The 19,830-nt window shown below is 36.4% G+C and overlaps 1 protein-coding gene across 2 annotated transcripts; it reads right to left on the bottom strand.

Annotated features, from left to right (window-relative positions):
* Positions 1-2,430: 2,430 nt before the first annotated feature.
* On the bottom strand, positions 2,431-19,433 carry LOC113540067 (uncharacterized). Of its 2 annotated transcripts, XR_004578111.2 has the most exons (5): positions 8,590-9,368; positions 8,193-8,319; positions 4,069-4,329; positions 3,851-3,955; positions 2,431-3,767 (listed from the first exon to the last, which is right to left on the bottom strand). XR_004578111.2 is itself a non-coding variant. In XM_034304128.2 (4 exons), exons 1-4 carry the CDS (start codon positions 19,416-19,418, stop codon positions 3,658-3,660), a joined length of 591 nt encoding a protein of 196 aa, XP_034160019.2. In that variant the 5' UTR covers positions 19,419-19,433; the 3' UTR covers positions 2,431-3,657. The 2 variants fall into 2 exon arrangements, 1 of the variants encoding a protein (XP_034160019.2); XM_034304128.2 differs by lacking the exons at positions 8,193-8,319; positions 8,590-9,368 and adding an exon at positions 19,304-19,433.
* Between the last annotated feature and the right edge of the window lie 397 nt (positions 19,434-19,830).

The following is a 19,830-nucleotide window of genomic DNA, read 5'->3' as shown; positions in this document are numbered from 1 at the left end:
TGATGAAGATCTGCTCCACTGCCCCACTTTCTACAAATGAACATACGTTATCCTGCAGTAACCTGTGCGTATAAGAACTGCGTTATTTTAACACGGATTGTTTTTGTTATGAAATTTTGCATCTCCATACATACAAATATAATACAACTATTTTTTTACTAGCTTGTTTGGTCACTCTTTGGCTCTTAGGGCTTCTATTCTTCCTGACATATCTCTTATAACTTATTTCATAACTTATCTCTTATAACTTATCTCATATCTCAGACATAATACACAGCCTTGTGATTGAGTTGTAGCAAAAAATTGAATTTAGGTTTCATTTAGATTATATATTTAGTCTATATTGATTTTTATTTTTCACCCAGAAGCCATGAGGAATAGAAACATTTGGATTTAACTGTATATGTGGAGTGGTCTGGGAAAATCCACTGGATGTCCCTGTGACTAAATTCTGGAAAACAATCAAAAGTAAAATCTCTACTTTAAGAAAACATAAAAATATTTTACCCAAACAAAGTGCAACTGTTTTATTTAGTCTATTTTCTAAACTTTCCTTGGCTGTCCACCAGCGAAGATCATGCTGTGTGAGGAGCCAGTTTAACGAACAAAGTGGCGAAACAGCCAGATGGCTTTAAGATGTCTAAAACCCTGCGAGCTAAGTGTGCTAGTTTGATGCTCTGATCAAGTTCTTGGATAGTTCTATGCCATAGCAAAATGGACGTAATCCTAATCGATTCAGTTCTTGATCTGCACCAGTTGTCAGAATTAATGCAATGCTCCTGTGCCAAGAGATCACCAAAAAAGAGAAGAAAACGTACACACACTCGATAGGCAAAGTTTTAAAATGTTTAAATGACCTAATAAAAAGACACTGATTCCAAAAAATTGAGCCAATAAAACAGAACTGACTGATTATTTCCCTACCAGTGTAAGAGTGAACAAAGATCAGTGCAATGACAAGATGATGATAAGGCATGTGGAAATGCCATGAGTGACTTTTACCTCAGGTGATGCTGATAATCAAAGTGCCCATATAGGTGTATCTGATAAAAGGAGCACTTTGGACGTGTACAGTTACTCATTGTAGATGTAAATCAGACAGCAGTGATCAGATCAGGTACAGCTGATGGAATTTTAAACTCCACAGTAACACTTCTGGGTTAAGAAACAATCCACATCCAAAACGTTTACTGTAGTGATGAGGTCAGAAACTGAGCTAGAGAACGACTAAGACAAATGCGCACAAACTACACACCTACAAGGTGGACTAACAAGAAAGTGTTCTCTATATCTAAATCTATCTATCTATCTAAATCTATAGCCACACTGCCGTGCCAGATTCACTTGTATCATAGCAACACCCACTAAGATGCCACTTGAACACCAGGGTCATTGCTGCCACCATCATAATACCATCCCATTAACGATGGTCCTGTGGTGGATGGGGCAGAGTGCACATGTGTGGGAGGTGGACCCCTGGTGGCTAAAAGGGCTAATTGCCACAGGTGCCATAGGTATAAATGTGTGTGCCTACTGCAATCAGCCATTTTATCCTGGTCAGGGTCACAGTGGATCTGAAGCCTATCCCGGGATCACTGGGTGCGAGATGAGAACACACCCTGGATCTTACACACATACTGTATACCAGGGATGGAAAATATTTCAGTATTTGTACTTCGTTATTATACTTGAGTGTTGTTTTGGATTATTTGTACTTTAACTGGGTGGTATTAAATGTAATTACATTTTCAATCAAAACAAAATTACTCCTTACATTTTTATTTAAACATTCAGAGTACGCATTACAAACAGTCTCATCCAGCCAGTGACTGCAGGCTAGATACAGATCGAATGAGATCCTGCGCATTTTATTTACATTTCAGTTTAAAGCATCCGTTTAGGTTCATCAACACTCATGAATCAGAGACCTTCTCCTGCTACAGCTATAGTTACTACTATCTGTGTGCATCTGTATATGGATAAGCTGCCAGACTTCAGTGTGGGACTTGAGGATGAGCATTCCCGGTCCCACCTCAGCAAAATGTTTCAATATGCTGGAGAAAGCAAAGACTCTTATAAAATGCCTCAGGCACGAAGTCCATCTCATTATAAAAGCATGATGAAGTACGTTTTCTGAATTTGCTAATATTACCTGCTTATATTTAACTAAGTTAGCTTGTTTTCTTTGCTAAAGCCAGGTTACACTAGCGTCACTTCCAGTAACTAAAATAAATGGCTAGACAGCCAGTCAAATTCTACCTCATGGTAAACTTTGGTTATTTACATGATTGTGATTAATTCATTAGCAAATTACGTGGCATTATTCATGCATATGACCCGCAAACTTACAGACATCGAATGACCTTTTTAGGCCGAACATCAAAGTTGTTTCTAACAGTTGTAGATAAATAATAGAATTTGATTTCCACATAAAAAAAGACAACATTTATTTAGTTTCATTAAAAAAAAAAACATTTAGTTTCTAGTTTGTACACTTAAAAGTAGCAACGTTTTAACTTACATTTTTGGCTGTATACTGCCACTTTTAATTGAGTAAGTCTTTGATGCATCATCTGTACTTTCACATATACAGGATATATGAGTATTCATCTCCAAATTCTAAACACACCTTCTCACAGCCAGAAGAGGGAGTCAGATAAACCCAACATCATTATTTTGGCAAAGAGCACTTTTATTGTTTTATATTAACTCATACATACTCAGCGTTCAGAAGTACACATTCATCCCCATTCATCAAACACACGTCACGATTGTTCTTTTTAGTTAGATTTGTATTAGTTTCATAAAAACAATTGTTCTTTTTGGTTAGATCCATATCATGAAGAGCATACACAAATACAAAACAACTGAATGCATTAATGGAAGATTTTTAGATTGCAGCAATGTATTGTTGCTATAGATGAAGCCAAAGAAAGAGCAATGAATTAAGCATGAACTTGCTGTTGCTTGTTTCTTCATTGCAGACAGAGTGCTCACTCGAGAATTGTGAATAATAATGAAACACAGCGTTTCCTAGAAACTGAAATGTGTGGTAGATTGTTATCTGAGAGCGAGGTTGACATCGTGCATTGCTGTTAAACCTGTGGTTAATGCAACAGCTTGCAAAACTGCTGTCTGTCTGCACGCCCTATTTTAATGTTGCACTATTTCTTTTTAACATTTAACCCTGTATGCACACTCTGTATCATATAGACAACATAATATAAAAGCATATAAAGATAAAAACAGCAAACAGTTAAAGTAAAGAATATTGAAATTAAATATCATACAAAAATATCAAATATCTTCTTTTTATAAAACTTGTTAAAACAAATGTATGAATAGAAATTGTACTAACATGAACATTGGGTAACTTACATTTTAACCAAAACAAAGAATCTGAGCATAGAAAAATATGCTTTTCCAAAAAAAAAACAAAAAACAAAAAATTAATGAAAATAAAATGTAAGTTTCTTAGGAAATGTCAACGAACACTTACAGTTTGGAAATTAACTGCCTACAGATTTCATTTCTGTCCATCTAGACTTATATAAACAGCATACATGTTAATTTACTGGAGGTTTTGCTGTGTAATTGTATATCAGCAGTCTTAGACTGGGCAAGAGGTTTGATTGAAGGTTCTGGACTTGTCTAACTTTACACAAGAAATGCTTTAACTGTCATCATTATATTTACACCAACTGCTTTAGCAAAAGTAATTCTGAGAAAAGTCACAATCAATGCCATCATGTTCCCCTTAGGATCACCTGAAAAAGAATAAAAATACATTTATAAAGCAAAACATTCAGGCATGGACTTTACAGTCCTCATATTTATAGTGCATACTCACCAGAACCACTGATTTCATTTAGTCCGGTCTGATTACCAGATCTACTGTCACTGATCGAGCTGGGCGGCTCACAGGTTGAGGTTTGTACTGTTACTGTTTCTGTTGCTGAGAAAAAAAATCCCATGACGATTCTCATGAAAATGTATATAGTCATATAGATTTATCTTATAGATATTACCTTATTTGGGAAAAACAATCCAGAAATTATGAATACTTACATTTTTTTCCATCATTTTTAGTAATGTTTATATTTTTCATTTTGCAAATATCAATTTCTTCGGAAAATGCAGCGAAGTAGTAGGTCCCAGTTGAGGACAGCGCAGCATTATCAACTTTGAAATTAGTTGTACTGTCGCCTTTGGACAGAGATAATGGGCCTTGTTTTGGAAAGAAGCCTGCAGCCAGACACGTTTCCTGCTTCTCCTTCTCAGTGTGAAAAGATAATATTGATAGAGTAGGCAGAGACGGAGACGTGTTCTCTGAAAAGGAAAAAAAAAAAGATATGTGTAAGTGACTTAGAGCACTCAACACATCTTTATGCTGTCAATTCTTAATTATAGCAATTATAGCAATGCCTCTTATTCAGAGTTGATTTGAGTGGTGGAATGATGTGCAAATAATTCAACAAAACTGACTGAACGAAACATTTTTAAAAAATTAATGATTTGAGGGCATGATGAATCAGCTTCAGCTGCATGGATGCAAGCAACACACTTAGTACTGGTTGACTTTTACGGTTGTGGAAGAGGAAAGATTTAAAATCCCAGGATTTTAAATGGTTTCCACTTTTTGAGTCTGGTTCCTTTCATGGTTCCTTTCTCATCATCGTCTTTGAGTTTTTTTCACCTCTCTAGCTCTCTGGCTTTCTCATTAAGGATCTAATGATATAATCTGGATTCCTGTGAAGCTGCTTGTCTATTTCTGAAACCACTATACAAATAAAATTTAACTGAACTGAATTCAAGCCTGTCATATGTATACATACACGATGGATGTACAAACTCTATTCATTCCTAGGTTTATACTCATGTTAGGACTCGATCACTCAGATTTAATTAAAGTGCCATTTTAAATATAGACAAGTTCTGGAGCCCATAGTACCGAACCTCACAATATTCCATCTTACACAGATAGAATTAGCTGAAATAACAGAATATGACTGATATAAGCAAATCCTTCATTCAGATAAACACAAATCTGAATGAAATTAATCAAAATCTGAAAAGCAGGCTACCAAAATGAACAAAATGTACCTCCATGCTCAGTCTTCTGCCCAAGGTAGAGTGTCTCAGTGCCTTTTGTGTAAATATACGCCTATTTCTCAACTGACAAATGTGTTGATAAAAACTATTTGAGTTCCTAAATTACATGTTGGCACTATTTAATCTACATTAGCTACAAGTTCCTGTGCACATTTATGATGATTAATGTTATTTTCTATACTATTCTATTAAATTTTTTTTTTATCAACATTGATATTGATATTGACTGTTAAATGTTATGCCCAAATTTACATGCGCTCTGACCAGATGTAAATTTAACCATACAGATACAGCAAGGACAGTATTGAGTGAATAGTGAAATTGTCGTGGAATTAGCCGACGCTTGGTTTACAATCAGATTTGTTTGTGCAGGACCTGAATAAGGGCCAATGGGATAAGAAAAGTAAGATTCAAAAGACCTAGAAAATTAGAAAACATTAATGTTTCATTAAGATAGAGAAAGTCCAGGAGTCTTTTACCAAGATTGATCGCCATGATTTGGAAATTGACGATACAAAAACACTAATTGCACAAAGAGTGGAAGAAATCACTTTGAAAAAATGCCTGAAAGATTCACAAAAATGCTGAACAAACATTAGGAGACAAAGTTTTTAGAGGAAAGTGGCATTTGTGATGTTTACATGAGTTTCAGAATAATCACTATTAATGTCTTAACACACACTTTTTGTACATTGTACTTACTTATGAGAGTAAGTAAGATCCTATACTGCATTAAGTATCTTGCATTCAATATTTTGTATAAATGCCTTATACAAATGTTTTATATAAATAGCTCTGAGGTCAGAAATTTTAATGCCCACGAAGCGCTTAGGGGAAAAATGCTGCTGCTCATCTGTTCTATTTTTAATTACTGTACGTTATTTATCCCCTAGAATAGAATGTTAATTTTGCACATATTTGTTCAACAAAAGCAGTCCACTGTGTGTGTAAATATAATATACAAAACAACAAACCTCTTAGTTCTATAATTTAGAATTACTAGATAAACCAGATGATGAATTAATGGGAAGATTTCTACTCTATTGTTCTTTAATATGAAATCAGTTCACTTTTAAAAAACATGAAAGCAATAATAAAGAAAGAAATTTCTGTAATAGTGAATTTTGTGATTTCTGAAATTTCTTAAATTATGATATTTTCTATTTTGAGGCTAATAAAAAGCTAAGTTTCAATAAGTAGATATGTAGAATGGTATATTTTTGCAAAGGGCCTCATACTATGTGTTTCTTTAATATAAAGTCAACGTCATTTTTTAAGAAATATGAAAGGAAACTCTTCAGAAAATTTCTTTTCCTATTTTGGGAGGGTAAAGTGGTAACTTTAGGTGTCTTGTAAACCAAAATAAAATTAAACAGTCTAACTGGAGTCAGAGCATTTTATAGAAGAATGGAAGGATAAGATAATGGAGATCAGAAATTAGTAAGTGATTCAGTAGACTTTCAGCTTTATAGAATATTATCTCTGTGGATTATATATGGTAAAAAAAAAAATCTACATAGATAGTCAGATATTTTTGCCACTTTCCCAAATAGGAGTCCAGTGACAAAATATTAAACCCTGACAGCTGAATACATTTTTGCCAACAATTTTAACAACTTATGAAGAAATCTCATGTCTTTAGGATAGCTTTGACTTGCTGACTTTTTTTTAATTATTACTATTATTGTTATTATTATTGAATTGTATTTTATTATTAGCTGTTTTGATGCATTTGGTTTATGCTATGTACTTCTGTTTCTATTTTTTTTTCTATTTTTCACCTATGTAAAGTGCCCTGAGAGGCCTTTTTAAAGGCACTATATAAAAATAAAGATCCTTGAGCTTATAGTATGCAGGTTAGTCCAGAACAGACATTTATATTCTAATAATGACTCAAGAAAAAGTATTAATATTCTCCAAAAACAATGTTACTTCAAGCACAAGTTGCTACCAAGTTAGTATCAGTTATGTTTATTATATATATATATTAAGGTATTATTATTACTACTATATCACTTTTTAGCTTATTCAGCATAACCTGGCATTTAAAGTGACATTTATTACGCTCTATTTCTTATTATATTCCTTTTTTGTTTTTAAAGTGAACTGTTTTGTCAATTAAAAAGCTACATCATTATTACAATAAAGTTTTAAAAACTTTGAGTAACTTTAAGAGATTATTTTTCATACTCCACAAATAGGGAAAGTGAATTGTGTACATATAAAATCAAACACTCTATCATGGTAATGAATCCATTTTTATAACGTGAATGACCGTGCTAGCATTTGTCATGGTTTCTTCGCAGATATTTTTGTCTTTTCAAATATTATGTTTATTTTAATATCTCTTCCTTGCCAGCATTTCTGACAACTGAATTTTTTTTTATCGAGAATCCTCTCAGATCCTCAATTTTTTTTTAGTTTATCCTCCAGATATACCTTTAGCATGCATTTTGTCTTTCTAATTACATACATAAACTACATCAACTACACGACGTTATACAGGAAAGTGGAATTTCTTATATTTATACATTTAAATACCAGATTTATTTTCATTTTAGGTTCATTTTATATCATACTACATTTAAGGCAAGTGTAACTATAATGTACAACCTATATTTTATGTGGATGTGCCCCATTTGTCACATAGGACTCACGCTATACTACAGCAAACTATACGAGTATATGTTCATTTTGCACCTGAATGACTATTACCACAGTTTTTCATCATCTCTTAAATGTCCTTAGCAATAATAATTTTGTCTCCATAAACATACAATAAGCTTTATGGTACAAAAATATGGTTTTAGGGTTGTTTCCAAAGCTATCAGTACGTAAAGGTCCACAGTTTTCATAGTCTCTAAGCTAAACGGTGACATTATTTAACTCTTGGAACTAATTTTTTCCTTACTTCAATTAGATTTACCCAGTTACAACATCTGCATTGGTCATTTTCTTTTTCACACATAGCATCTAAAAATTATCACAGCTAAGCAAAATTTTCAAGGAAAATTTTTTAAGTAACAAGGTGCAATTTACTTACTTCAGCAACAAGAAAGGTAAGGTGAAAAATTACTTACTTGGTTCGACGGTCAGTTTAATCGGTTTTCCGAAAGTCAGAGCATCAGTGTCACCGTGATTCAAGCCTTTACAAAAACCCTGTGCCCCAAGATCGTCTCAAGAACAAGAGTTTTAGCATATATAAACCTAAAATATTGTTATATTATTAAAGAAAAAGAAAATATTAAGCTTAATTACATCAAATTAAGGACAGGAACATTTTTCAGTGACTTTTTTAATCATTAATTGAAAATGTCAGCCTGGTACACCTTCAACTGTAGACTATTCAGGTTACTTTTAAAAGATTACATAGAAAATAGTTTCCAGTAATTCTTTCTCCTTATCCTTACCTAATAATGTGCATTAGGCTACTATAGGTTATCAAAATTTTAAATTATAATGAATCTTTCTACTTACTTGGTGTGATGATATGGCTAATTGGCTTTCCAAAAGTTTTTTCTTCTGCCCAAAACAGTCCTTAAACATATTACCATGGTCTCAATGCTTCTTATTGAACATCCAGTAAGAATATACAGTGTAGTTTGTAGAAATCTCCCATTTCCATTTCATTCATCCTCCATGCAAGCACTAACATTTCTCCACAGTAAAATCCCCAAAAATATTCCAAAAACACACAAAAATAAGTTCCATAGAGTAATGCAGCTGTGATTGTCCAGCAGTCCTGAGTCTTCAGTTGTTTAATGCACTTCCAGATAAAGAAAATGGCACACAGGTATTTTGTACAGGGCTTAACTGTGTTTGAGTCACTGTGGTAGTCAAAGCACAGTGATAATCCTCAGCACAAAAACCCTCTGACAGTTCTGCCTAACTTTAACTATAAAAAAGCACTGACACAAACTACTTCCTGGTAAATATCAAGTAATGGATGACTTTTCAGAATCGACCCACATTCCTTTCTGGAGAAAAAGTAAGAAAATCCTCTTTATACAAGTCCATAATTATTCATTCTGGCCTTAATGAAGTACAAAAAATTAAATAACGTATAAATTAAATAAATTAAAGAAACAACCTAAAGATGAACCAGAGATGAAAACTTAGATGAAAAATGTAGCAACATAAAGACATTTGAACACTATGGGATTCCTGTAGCAGGTTTTTGTACAAACCCAGTAGTGAAATGAATCAATGTGGTACGTCCACCCACAATGACACAACACTGAACAATAACTCAACGACTCCCTCTATATGAATACTCCAGTGGAGGATACATGAAGAGATCTCGATTATGCACAATATATATTATATATAGTAACAATAATAATAAAAATAATCAGAAGTGGCTGGTATAAATGCATGGCATGCTGTGATTCAGTTCACAGTAATACATATGCTCTATATAAAAGATCTTATTTTGTATAATACTTATATATTCAAATTTCTTTCAGATGTTTACATAGTCAACTGGGAGCCATATACTAGAGCAGATTTAATACCTTTCTCACTCAGAATTTAAGGGTAATAACTAATTAAGTTAAGCAAAGTAACAGATATTTATGTTAATATACAGGTGCATGTACAGTGAGGGGAATTAGGCGTTCAGAGACTTTTATTATTTAATCTACAGTGCATATATCCATAATGCTTTTTAACTTTATACTTATACAGTCTCCTCTGAAAATATCGGAACACAAGGCCAGTTCTATTGTTTGTGCTATACACTAAAGACATTTGGGTTTGAGATCAAAACATGAACATGAGACGATAGATCAGAATTTCAGCTTTCAATTCCTGATATTTACATCTAGGTGTGTTAAACAACTCAGAACAAGGCATCTTTTGTTTGAACCCTCCCATTTTTCAAGTGATCACAAATATTGGAACATGTAACTGACAGGAGTTTCTTGCTGCCCAGGTGTGCTCTGTTAGATTGATTGTTGAAGCAGTTAATAGCTTTGAATGTCTACTCTGGGTTTGATCCCTGGGTTTCACCTGTGAAGACTGCGTTTGTTGTTAAAAAGGATAAACCAACATGAAGACCAGAGAGCTGTCTATGGAAGAAAAGCAAGCCATTTTGAAGCTGAGAAAATAGGGAAAATCTGTCAGAGCCATCACACAAGCATTGGGAATAGCCAATACAACAATGTGGAATGTCCTGAAAAAGAAAGAAACCACTGGTGTACTAACAACCAGACAGAGAACAGGTTGGATGATTAAAACAGCAGCAGCTGATGACAGAAACATTGTGAGAGCTGTGAAGAAAAACCCTAAAACAGTCAATGACATCACCAACAACCTCCACAGGGCAGGGTGAAGGTATCACAATCCACCAGCTGAAGAAGACTTTGAGAGCAGAAATTATAGAGGCCATACTACAAGATGCAAACCTCTCATCAGCAGTAAGAGTCAGAAGGCCAGACTGGAATTCACAGAGAAATCAGAGATGAACCACAAAAGCTCTGAAACCAAGATTAACCTCTAGCAAAGTGATGGAAAGGGCCAAAGTGTGGAGACAGAAAGGATCTGCTCATGATCCAAAACATATGAGCTCATGGGTGAAGCATGGTGGAGGTAGTGTCATGGCTTGGGCTTGCATGGCTGCTTCTGGAACAGACTCACTAATCTTTACTGATGATGGAACTCATGATGGTAGCAGCAGAATGAATTCAGAAGTCTACAGAAACATTCTGTCTGCTAATTTACAAAGAAATGCGTCTGATCTAATTGGGACGAACTTCATCATGCAGCACGACAACGACCCAAAACACACTGCAACACAACAAAGCACTTCATCAGGGGAAAAAGTGGAAGGTTTTAGACTGGCCAAGTCCATCAGCAACAATGCTGCAAAAAACTAATTTCTTCTGACTGTAGGACTCTCGAAAAACAGCTTTGCAAGACTAAGGTATTAATGTAGTTTTTTCCCTAATAATTTTGTTTTTTAAACATCTTTCTTTTGTTTTATGAATACGTAATTATTATTCATATTTTTAGTACAAAGTCAAGACATCATTTGTGTAAATTTGAAATGGATATATGCACTGAAATGTGTTAAATAACAAAAAACAAATCAAATGTACCCAAATACTTATTTCCACCAACTTTAAATGTATGTTTATACACAGAAGTTATTTTACTACTATTATTGATTCACCTTTGACTTATTCTACTTTTAATTATTAATATTTAGAATCCATGTAAGCTTTGAATGAAAGTACACTAATAATAATAAAAAAATAAAGTTGTAACATCATTCTGCCACAACCATTCTGTAATTTCATTTCTATGTGTGTGTTGATTTCCATAATGAAAAAAAATATATATATTTTTAAAAGATAAAAAGACATCAAAAATTCTGGTTCAAGAGCCATACAGACTACAAACAATAATGAAACCTGCACAGCAACAACTCACAACTACAACAAAAGCTTGCCAGATAGATGCTGAAAAACTAGGACTTAAATAGTGGCACTAATAAGGCATAAGGAGACACAGGTGAGTGTGATTAGTGAGGCATGTGACTTGCTGGGGCTGATGGGTAATGTAGTTCTACCATGACAATCAATAATAATACAAAGGATAAACATCCATTTTGACCCATAAGGAGAATAAAAATTAGATTAAAAAATTAATAAGAATCAACATAAACCATGGCTAACATTATCATCTTAAGAAAAGTGAATAATGAACAATGTAAACTGGATAATAAAAGATGAATGAAGTGTCAACACAATGTTTTTTACACACCATGGCTCTCTTGTGGTAGTTTTTGTACCAAGTCAGTAGTGAAATGAATCTCTGTGGTATACCAGTCCCACAGTGGCACAGCGCCGAACAAAAACTCACTGACTCCCTCTATTTGAACACCTGCGTGGGATATTCTGAAGAGCTCTTGTTTATGCATTATTTATGAAAAGACACATTAATGAACTAATCTACAGTCACTAATGAATGAAATAGAAATTAATGAGAATAATAAAATGTATATTTACCTATGAATTATGAATAGGCCAAACTATCCAAGTACATCTGGCTAAGAGCTTACATTCCTAACGTTCTCTGAAACAATATTTCCGTAAGAAAAATATATTAAACTGCCTGAGCTGCAGCTGATCATTGGGACTAACAGTAGGCATGCCTCAGCTGAGCACATTTTGGATCAGCTATACTGCTTCAGGGTATCAGCAAGTTACACTGGAAGCTAAACCATTGACAGCTTTAAAGATAAGGACTTTGTAATCAATGCAGAATAAGACGAACTTCACATCACTGCTTCACAAAGTAACATTCCTCTTAGTGCTGTAAGGAGGTAGCTACAGAGTGCTTCAATCCACATTTAATGGAAGAAGATACCTCTTTTCCTACACTCAAGTACGCATGCATAATCACTTTGTTTACTCTACCCTACACAGACGGCAGAACTTTCTCCTACAAATCCCCCCGTCTGTGGAATAACCTTCCAGTTGGTGTTCAGGACTCAGTCGCAATCTTTAATATTTACACAGAGTTGACTTGTTAAGTCAATTAATGAGAATATAATGCTATATTTCAAAAAGTGTAAGAGCTCCCTTGTCAAGATTATTATGTGAGGATGTACACTCCTTGTAATCCCTTGAGATAAAGGGAAAAGTTGGAGATGAGTTGGAGATAAATGTGTGTAACCATGTGGTTGAGCTGGCTGTTAAAGGGTTAAACGCCATGACTCCTGTAGCAGGTTTTTGTACAAAGCCAGCTGTGAAATGAATCGCTGTGGTACTCCAGTCCCACAGTGACACAACACTGAACAAAAACTCACTGACACCCTCTATGTGCATATACCAGTGGAGGAAACACTGAAGAGATCTCGATTATGCCTTATTTATGGCAAAGGCACATTAATGCTCTAATCTACAATTACTAAGAAATTAAATATAATTTAACAAGAGTCATAAATAGTATATTTAACAAAATAAAAAACCCATGAACTATGAATTGGCCAAATTATACAAGTACATTTTAAATCTGGATTAAGTCTTACAATCCCAAGGCTCTCTAAACAATATTTCAGTGCTTATGGACAATATAAGAAAAATATCTTCCACTGGCAGTTGATCCTTATGGTAGCCCTGCCTCAGCTGAACAATTTGCTAGGTAGTAAGTGTTGTTTTATAATTGCTTATGCCTCAAAAGTATAGAAAATGGCTATTAATCCCCTCAAACTTTGCTTTTCTGACAGCCACTTTCTCCTTCCTACTGAGCTTCTTGGGGAATTCCTTGCACTCCAGGATCTTCTTTATCTGTGTTCCGACGAAGACACCGGCTTTTGCTTTTGCCTCAGACAGCTTAGGAAAGAAGTCCTGAAGACTTTTTTATTTATGCTTATACTGAACGTCCTTTCAACACACTCGCTACTGTTTGACTTTATAGTTTCTCATGTCACCTCAGGGAGTTATTCATTGCCACTGTCACCTCTGGCTTTTGTCTTATTTTGTCCATTTTAACTTGATAGTTCTCCAAGTACAGATATGTACTGGTATAGGTAGGTATAACAAGGCTGAAGTAAATTCCAACACCGGTATCAAATAATATATTGGAAAAAATCGAGGTGCATGTTTATCTTGAGACTTTTGTGCAGTCAAAATGTATTGTTATTGCACAAGTCAGGCGCAGAGCTCAGAATAAGGCGAACTTCACATCACTGCTTCACAAATGTCTACAAGTAACATTCCTCTTAGTGCTGTAAGGAGGAAGCCATACAGTGCTTCAATTCACATTTAATGGAAGGAGATACCTCTTTTCCTACACTCAAGTACGCATGCATAATGACTTTGTTTAAAAGTTGGAGATGAGTTGCAGATAAATGTGTGTAACCATGTGGTTGAGCTGGCTGTTAAAGGGTTAAACGCCATGACTCCTGTAGCAGGTTTTTGTACAAAGCCAGCTGTGAAATGAATCACTGTGCTCTCCCAGTCCCACAGTGACACAACACTGAACAAAAACTCACTGACACCCTCTATGTGCATATACCAGTGGAGGATACACTGAAGCCATAAATCTTGATTATTCCTTATTTATGGCAAAGGCACATTAATGCTCTAATCTACAATTACTAAGAAATTAAATATAATTCAACAAGAGTCATACAAAGTATATTTACAAAATAAAAGATCCATGAACTATGAATTGGCCAAATTATACAAGTACATTTTAAATCTGGCTAAGAGCTTACATTCCTAACGTTCTCTGAAACAATATTTCCATAAGAAAAATATATTAAACTGCCTGAGCTGCAGCTGATCATTGGGACTAACAGTAGGCATGCCTCAGCTGAGCACATTTTGGATCAGCTATACTGCTTCAGGATATCAGCAAGTTACACTGGAAGCTAAACCATTGACAGCTTTAAAGATAAGGACTTTGTAATCAATGCAGAATAAGACGAACTTCACATCACTGCTTCACAAAGTAACATTCCTCTTAGTGCTGTAAGGAGGTAGCTACAGAGTGCTTCAATCCACATTTAATGGAAGAAGATACCTCTTTTCCTACACTCAAGTACGCATGCATAATCACTTTGTTTACTCTACCCTACACAGACGGCAGAACTTTCTCCTACAAATCCCCCCGTCTGTGGAATAACCTTCCAGTTGGTGTTCAGGACTCAGTCGCAATCTTTAATATTTACATAGGTTTGACATTTTAGCTTGGTAACACATTTAATGAGGAGTAGCACTGGTGATATCAACATAAAGTTTTCATACAGATTTCAAAGCTATATTGAAATATACAGTGTCTTGTCAAGATTATTATGTGAGGATGTACACTCCTTGTAATCCCTTGAGATAAAGGGAAAAGTTGGAGATGAGTTGCAGATAAATGTGTGTAACCATGTGGTTGAGCTGGCTGTTAAAGGGTTAAACGCCATGACTCCTGTAGCAGGTTTTTGTACAAAGCCAGTGGTGATATGACTAACAGTGGTACCCCACTGCCACAGTGACACAACACTGAACAAAAACTCACTGACACCCTCTATGTGCATATACCAGTGGAGGAAACACTGAAGAGATCTCGATTATGCCTTATTTATGGCAAAGGCACATTAATGCTCTAATCTTCCATTGTTTTGGGATAAGCTATACTGCTTGCCTGTTGTGATGTCCCGTCACACTTTACTGCCATGGCTCTCCGTGCCCTCTGGACCTTCCCAACAATACTAGTTCACGTACAAGTCTCACCCTTTCTTCAGTGTATTTATTCTCACCTGATTACTGTAGATAGAGAACTGCCACTATAACACTATGTAGCACGATTTCCGTTCCTAGGTAGTAAGTGTTATTTTATAATTGCTTATGCCTATTATCACTGAGAAAACAGGTGAATTTGTATGTTTTTGTTCACATAAAGTCAGAAAAAAACAACATAGTCAGTATATCCTAGTGGAAGCGCTGGCCTTGCTCCTTGAATTTATCAAGATGAACATCGAGGATATGGATTTTGAGAGACCTCCTGCAGCCGATTGTGTCGTAGTTCTTCACCAGAGTCTCAACCAGCTCCATATAGTTTTAGTCTTTGTGATTTCCCTTGAAGCCCTGAACCACTGCGACAAAGCTGTTCCCAGCCACTGTCTCCTTCCTACTGAGCTTCTTGGGGAATTCCTTGCACTCCACGATCTTCTTTATCTGTGGTCCAACAAAGACACCGGCTTTTGCGTTTGCCTCAGACAGCTTAGGAAAGAAGTCCTGAAGACTTTTTTATTTATGCTTATACTGAACGTCCTTTCAACACACTCGCTACTGTTTGACTTTATAGTATACGATTGTGGAAGAGCAATGATTTATAATCCAACAATCTGGTATCACTCAGAGGAGGATGGCTTCCCTTTTTTGAGTCTGGTTCCTCTCAAGGTTGGTTTCTTATGTCGCCTCAGAGAGTTATTCATTGCCACTGTCACCTTTTTGTCACTTTTGTCTTTTGAGGCTTTTGTGCAGTCAAAATTTATTGTTATTGCATAAGTCAGGAACAGAGCTGTGTTTTTGTAGGGGCCTTATATTTCCTTGCATAACTGTGACCCCCCGTATATACACAATGAAATATGCTGGTGCAAAAACTGTTCAAAAGAGTTTGCGTGGGTAGGAAATAAGATAAGGCAACTGATGTATGTGGTAAAAACCACTCTGGTTTTCTCTGAGGAAGCAGATGAGGCGGTATCTTTTGTCTCTATAGGCGCCAGGTAGAATAGTATTAGAAAGCTGGGTATTATGTAGCTGATAATTTCCCCTTTGAATTTGAATGTGTAATTGTGAAAAAAATTAATTAATTCAAAAAGTTAATTTGTTAGCTACATTAACCTCATAGCAGTGAAAAGCTAGTCAGATAACTCAATAACTCTTGGCTAAATGATTACAGTTGAGGTCTAGGGAAAATTGTATGAAAGACTTTTTGCTTAATTATTCCTTTAACCTGTAGCCCTAACTTTTTTACCTATTTACTTAGTGTGTTTTATTATTATTTTATATATATATATATATATATATATATATATATATATATATATATATATATATATATATATTATATGTATATATATATATATATATTATATGTATATATAAAATCTCAAGAAATTTTTAGTGTAGGATTTCTTGAGGTATGGGCCAAAATGTAAATTCTTGCTCTATAGTGCCACCATCAGGCCGATTGGGCCCATCGCACTTGCCTGAGTAATCGCACAGAGTACTACCTGTCAAAAACATTAACATTTGTAAACAATATGGCCACCACATGCCACTCAATTCAAATCAGGTAGAGCCTAGAGGGGTGGAGCTAAGTTGAGATAACTGTTTCTGAGGAACCCGCAAGTCCCATCAGGCTGAAATCTGGTATGCTGCATCTGTGTGTTAATCTGTAAGTGGATTTTTGATGATGACCCAATTACTTGAAAAAACATGGTCACCATTGGCCAATCAGATTCCAGCAGGCCTTTGACAAGGTTACCATTGATCTATCATTATGAAATTTGAACACTTTGTTTGGGTAGGTACCCATTACGGTCCATGCAATCTCATTCAAATTGGGGGGGAGTTGGGCATGGGGGAACTGATCGCACCACCCTTTTCAGGGCTTTGTGGTCCAGATGAGAGGTGTTTCCATACCACAAAATGATGTAGCTTGTTAGGATGCTTTCAATGGTGCTCCTCTAGAAGGAGGTAAAGAGGTGAGAGGGCAATCTGAACTTCCTCAGTCTGCAGAGATAGTAAAGGCACTGCTGTGCCTTCTTCACCATCATCTCAGTGTGTGAAGTTAAGTCATCAAAGATCTGAACTCCTGAAGTCTGGGACTCTCTCCACAGGGGTTCTGTAGATCAAGAGTGTGCTGTAGCTCCTCCAGCGATGCTTCCCAAAGTTGATCACCAGCTTCTTCATCTTGCCAACATCCAGATAGACCCGTTTGCCTTAGTTGGAGATCAGCCCTACTATTGTGGTGTTGTTAGAAAACTTGACAGTGATGTTGGAGTCATATGTGTGACACAGTCGTGCATGTTAAGGGCGTAGAATAGGGGGCTGAGCACACATTCTTGCGGGGCCCAAGTGTTGAGAATGACAGATCCTGAAAGGTGATGGCTGACTTTCACCACCTGTGGTCTGCCTGTCAAGAAAATTCAGGATCCATTTGTACAGGAAGATATCCAGTCCAAGGTCTGTGAGTTTGCTGGTCAGAACTAAAATCAATGAATAACATCCTTGCTGAGGTTCCTTGCCTCTTGTTTAGATGTGACAAAGTAGTATGCAGGACATGGGCTATGGCCTCTTCAGTGGATCTGTTATTCTGTGGATCTGTTAGTAGACAAACTGCAGGGGTTCTTTGGTAGGTCCAAGTTCTTTGGTAGGAGCAACTGAAGTCCTTGACTAGCCCTTCAAAGCATTTTATAGCTATAGAAGTGAGTGCTAATTGGTGGTGGTCACTGAGGCATGCTGGAGCTGATAGGTGGGTTTTGGGTTTATATATCACAAACTGCTTTGTTGATCCATGGTTTCTGATTCGGATAAGTCTGAATGGAAACTGTTAGAAAAATATTGTTCACCAGCGTACTGATGAACCCCATCGCCACTTCTGTAAACATGCTGATGTCATCAGAGCTGACACAGAACATGTCCCAGACAGTCAACCCAAGTGCGTCCTGAAGAATGGCCTCTTGGTCATACCAGACTTTGACCTCCCTTGTCACCGGAGCTTCTTCTTTGAACCTTTGTTTATATTTTGGCATAAGGAAAATGGTGTTGTGGTCAGACTTGCCAAATGAAGGCAGCCCTGTAGCTTTATATCTGTCCTTAAACTGTGAATAGCAGTGGACTAGCATGCAGTTTCCTTTGGTAGAGCATGTGACATGTTGGTAAAAATTTTGCCATTAACTTTTTGAGGTTTACCCTGTTGAAATCCCTGGCCACGATGAGGGCTATAGCTGTGTTAGCAGCCTGGTGCAAATTCAGTGCCTCATATGGCTCTAATAGTGTGAAATGAGTCTGCTTGTCTCAACTCCTCGCTTGGAATGAGGAGTCATGCACAGTAGCACTTCATACATACACTGTATGTGTCACAGCTGCAAGCCCAGCGGCATCTTAAACATCATTAAGGAAATTTAGAAGGATGGACCATCTAACAGCAAAATTGAAATGCAGTATATTCTGGACCTGAGAGCAAAACTCTCAAGCAAAACCTTGGATCAACTAACCCAGGAGAATTTTTGCGTCAGGCCCAAGAGTGACGGTACCAACTGTATGACAGGGAAACTCAGCTACAGGAATTCTCACCAGGAGATAAAGTGCTTGTATTTCTTTCCATGTCGAGTTTTGAATTACTCGTGAAGTGGCAAGGGCCCTTTGAAGTCATGCGGAGAGTTGGGAAAGTTGATTTGTGAGGTCAGGCGAACAGAAGGAGGTAATGCCCTTCAAATATACCACATCAACCTAATGAAAACATGGAGATAGGTGGTTCCTTTGCTGTGGTGACAATGATTCACTCTCTGTCCCGACAAGAAGGTTGAACAGAGGGCACTTGAACTTGAACTTGAACTTAAAGTTGAACTATAGTACAAGCCATGAGTGGCTTAGCGTTTTCAGTTGCGCGCTGACAAATGTTCTAGGTAAAAATTTGGAAAATAAAAATAAAAGAAGCCAGAAGGTCGATAAAAACTCACTTGCCTCCTGAGTCCTTGAGATCACCGAATCCACAAGCTGCTGGTTGTATTGAACATCCAAGAATTTGGCAAAAAAAAAAACAGAAATAAAATGGACAAGGTAACCTACCACCATGTGGTTGAAAAACTGCTTGTGTTTTTACTGACAGGCATTCTAGACTGACTACTAAATCCCTTTAAGCAGGACCCTACAGGTGTTATCTAGATGCAGTGACCGGTATGCAACACTAGAGGTGCGTATTCAGCCCATGGATTATCACTGGATGCACCATTTCAGTGATCCTTCTGCTGGTCAAATCAGCAGAAGTGGAGTGCAGTGAACCCATCACTCATCTGAAGGCCCATCCCATCAGATCCTACATAGATGACTTGGCTGTAACAACTATGTCAGTGTCTGGGTGCAGATGGATTCTCCATGATCTAGAGAGGATTATGACCTAGGCAGAGATGTACTTCAAGTCTGGCACTTCAAGCTCTCTTGTACTTAAGAAAGGAAAGTTGGTTGACAAATTCTCTGTGGGAGCCAC

The sequence above is a fragment of the Pangasianodon hypophthalmus genome, chromosome 4 (assembly GCF_027358585.1).
Source record: "Pangasianodon hypophthalmus isolate fPanHyp1 chromosome 4, fPanHyp1.pri, whole genome shotgun sequence".
Classification (NCBI taxonomy): domain Eukaryota; kingdom Metazoa; phylum Chordata; class Actinopteri; order Siluriformes; family Pangasiidae; genus Pangasianodon; species Pangasianodon hypophthalmus.
Note: the sequence above shows the minus strand (reverse complement) of the source record. Positions and strands in the feature narration are given on the sequence as shown.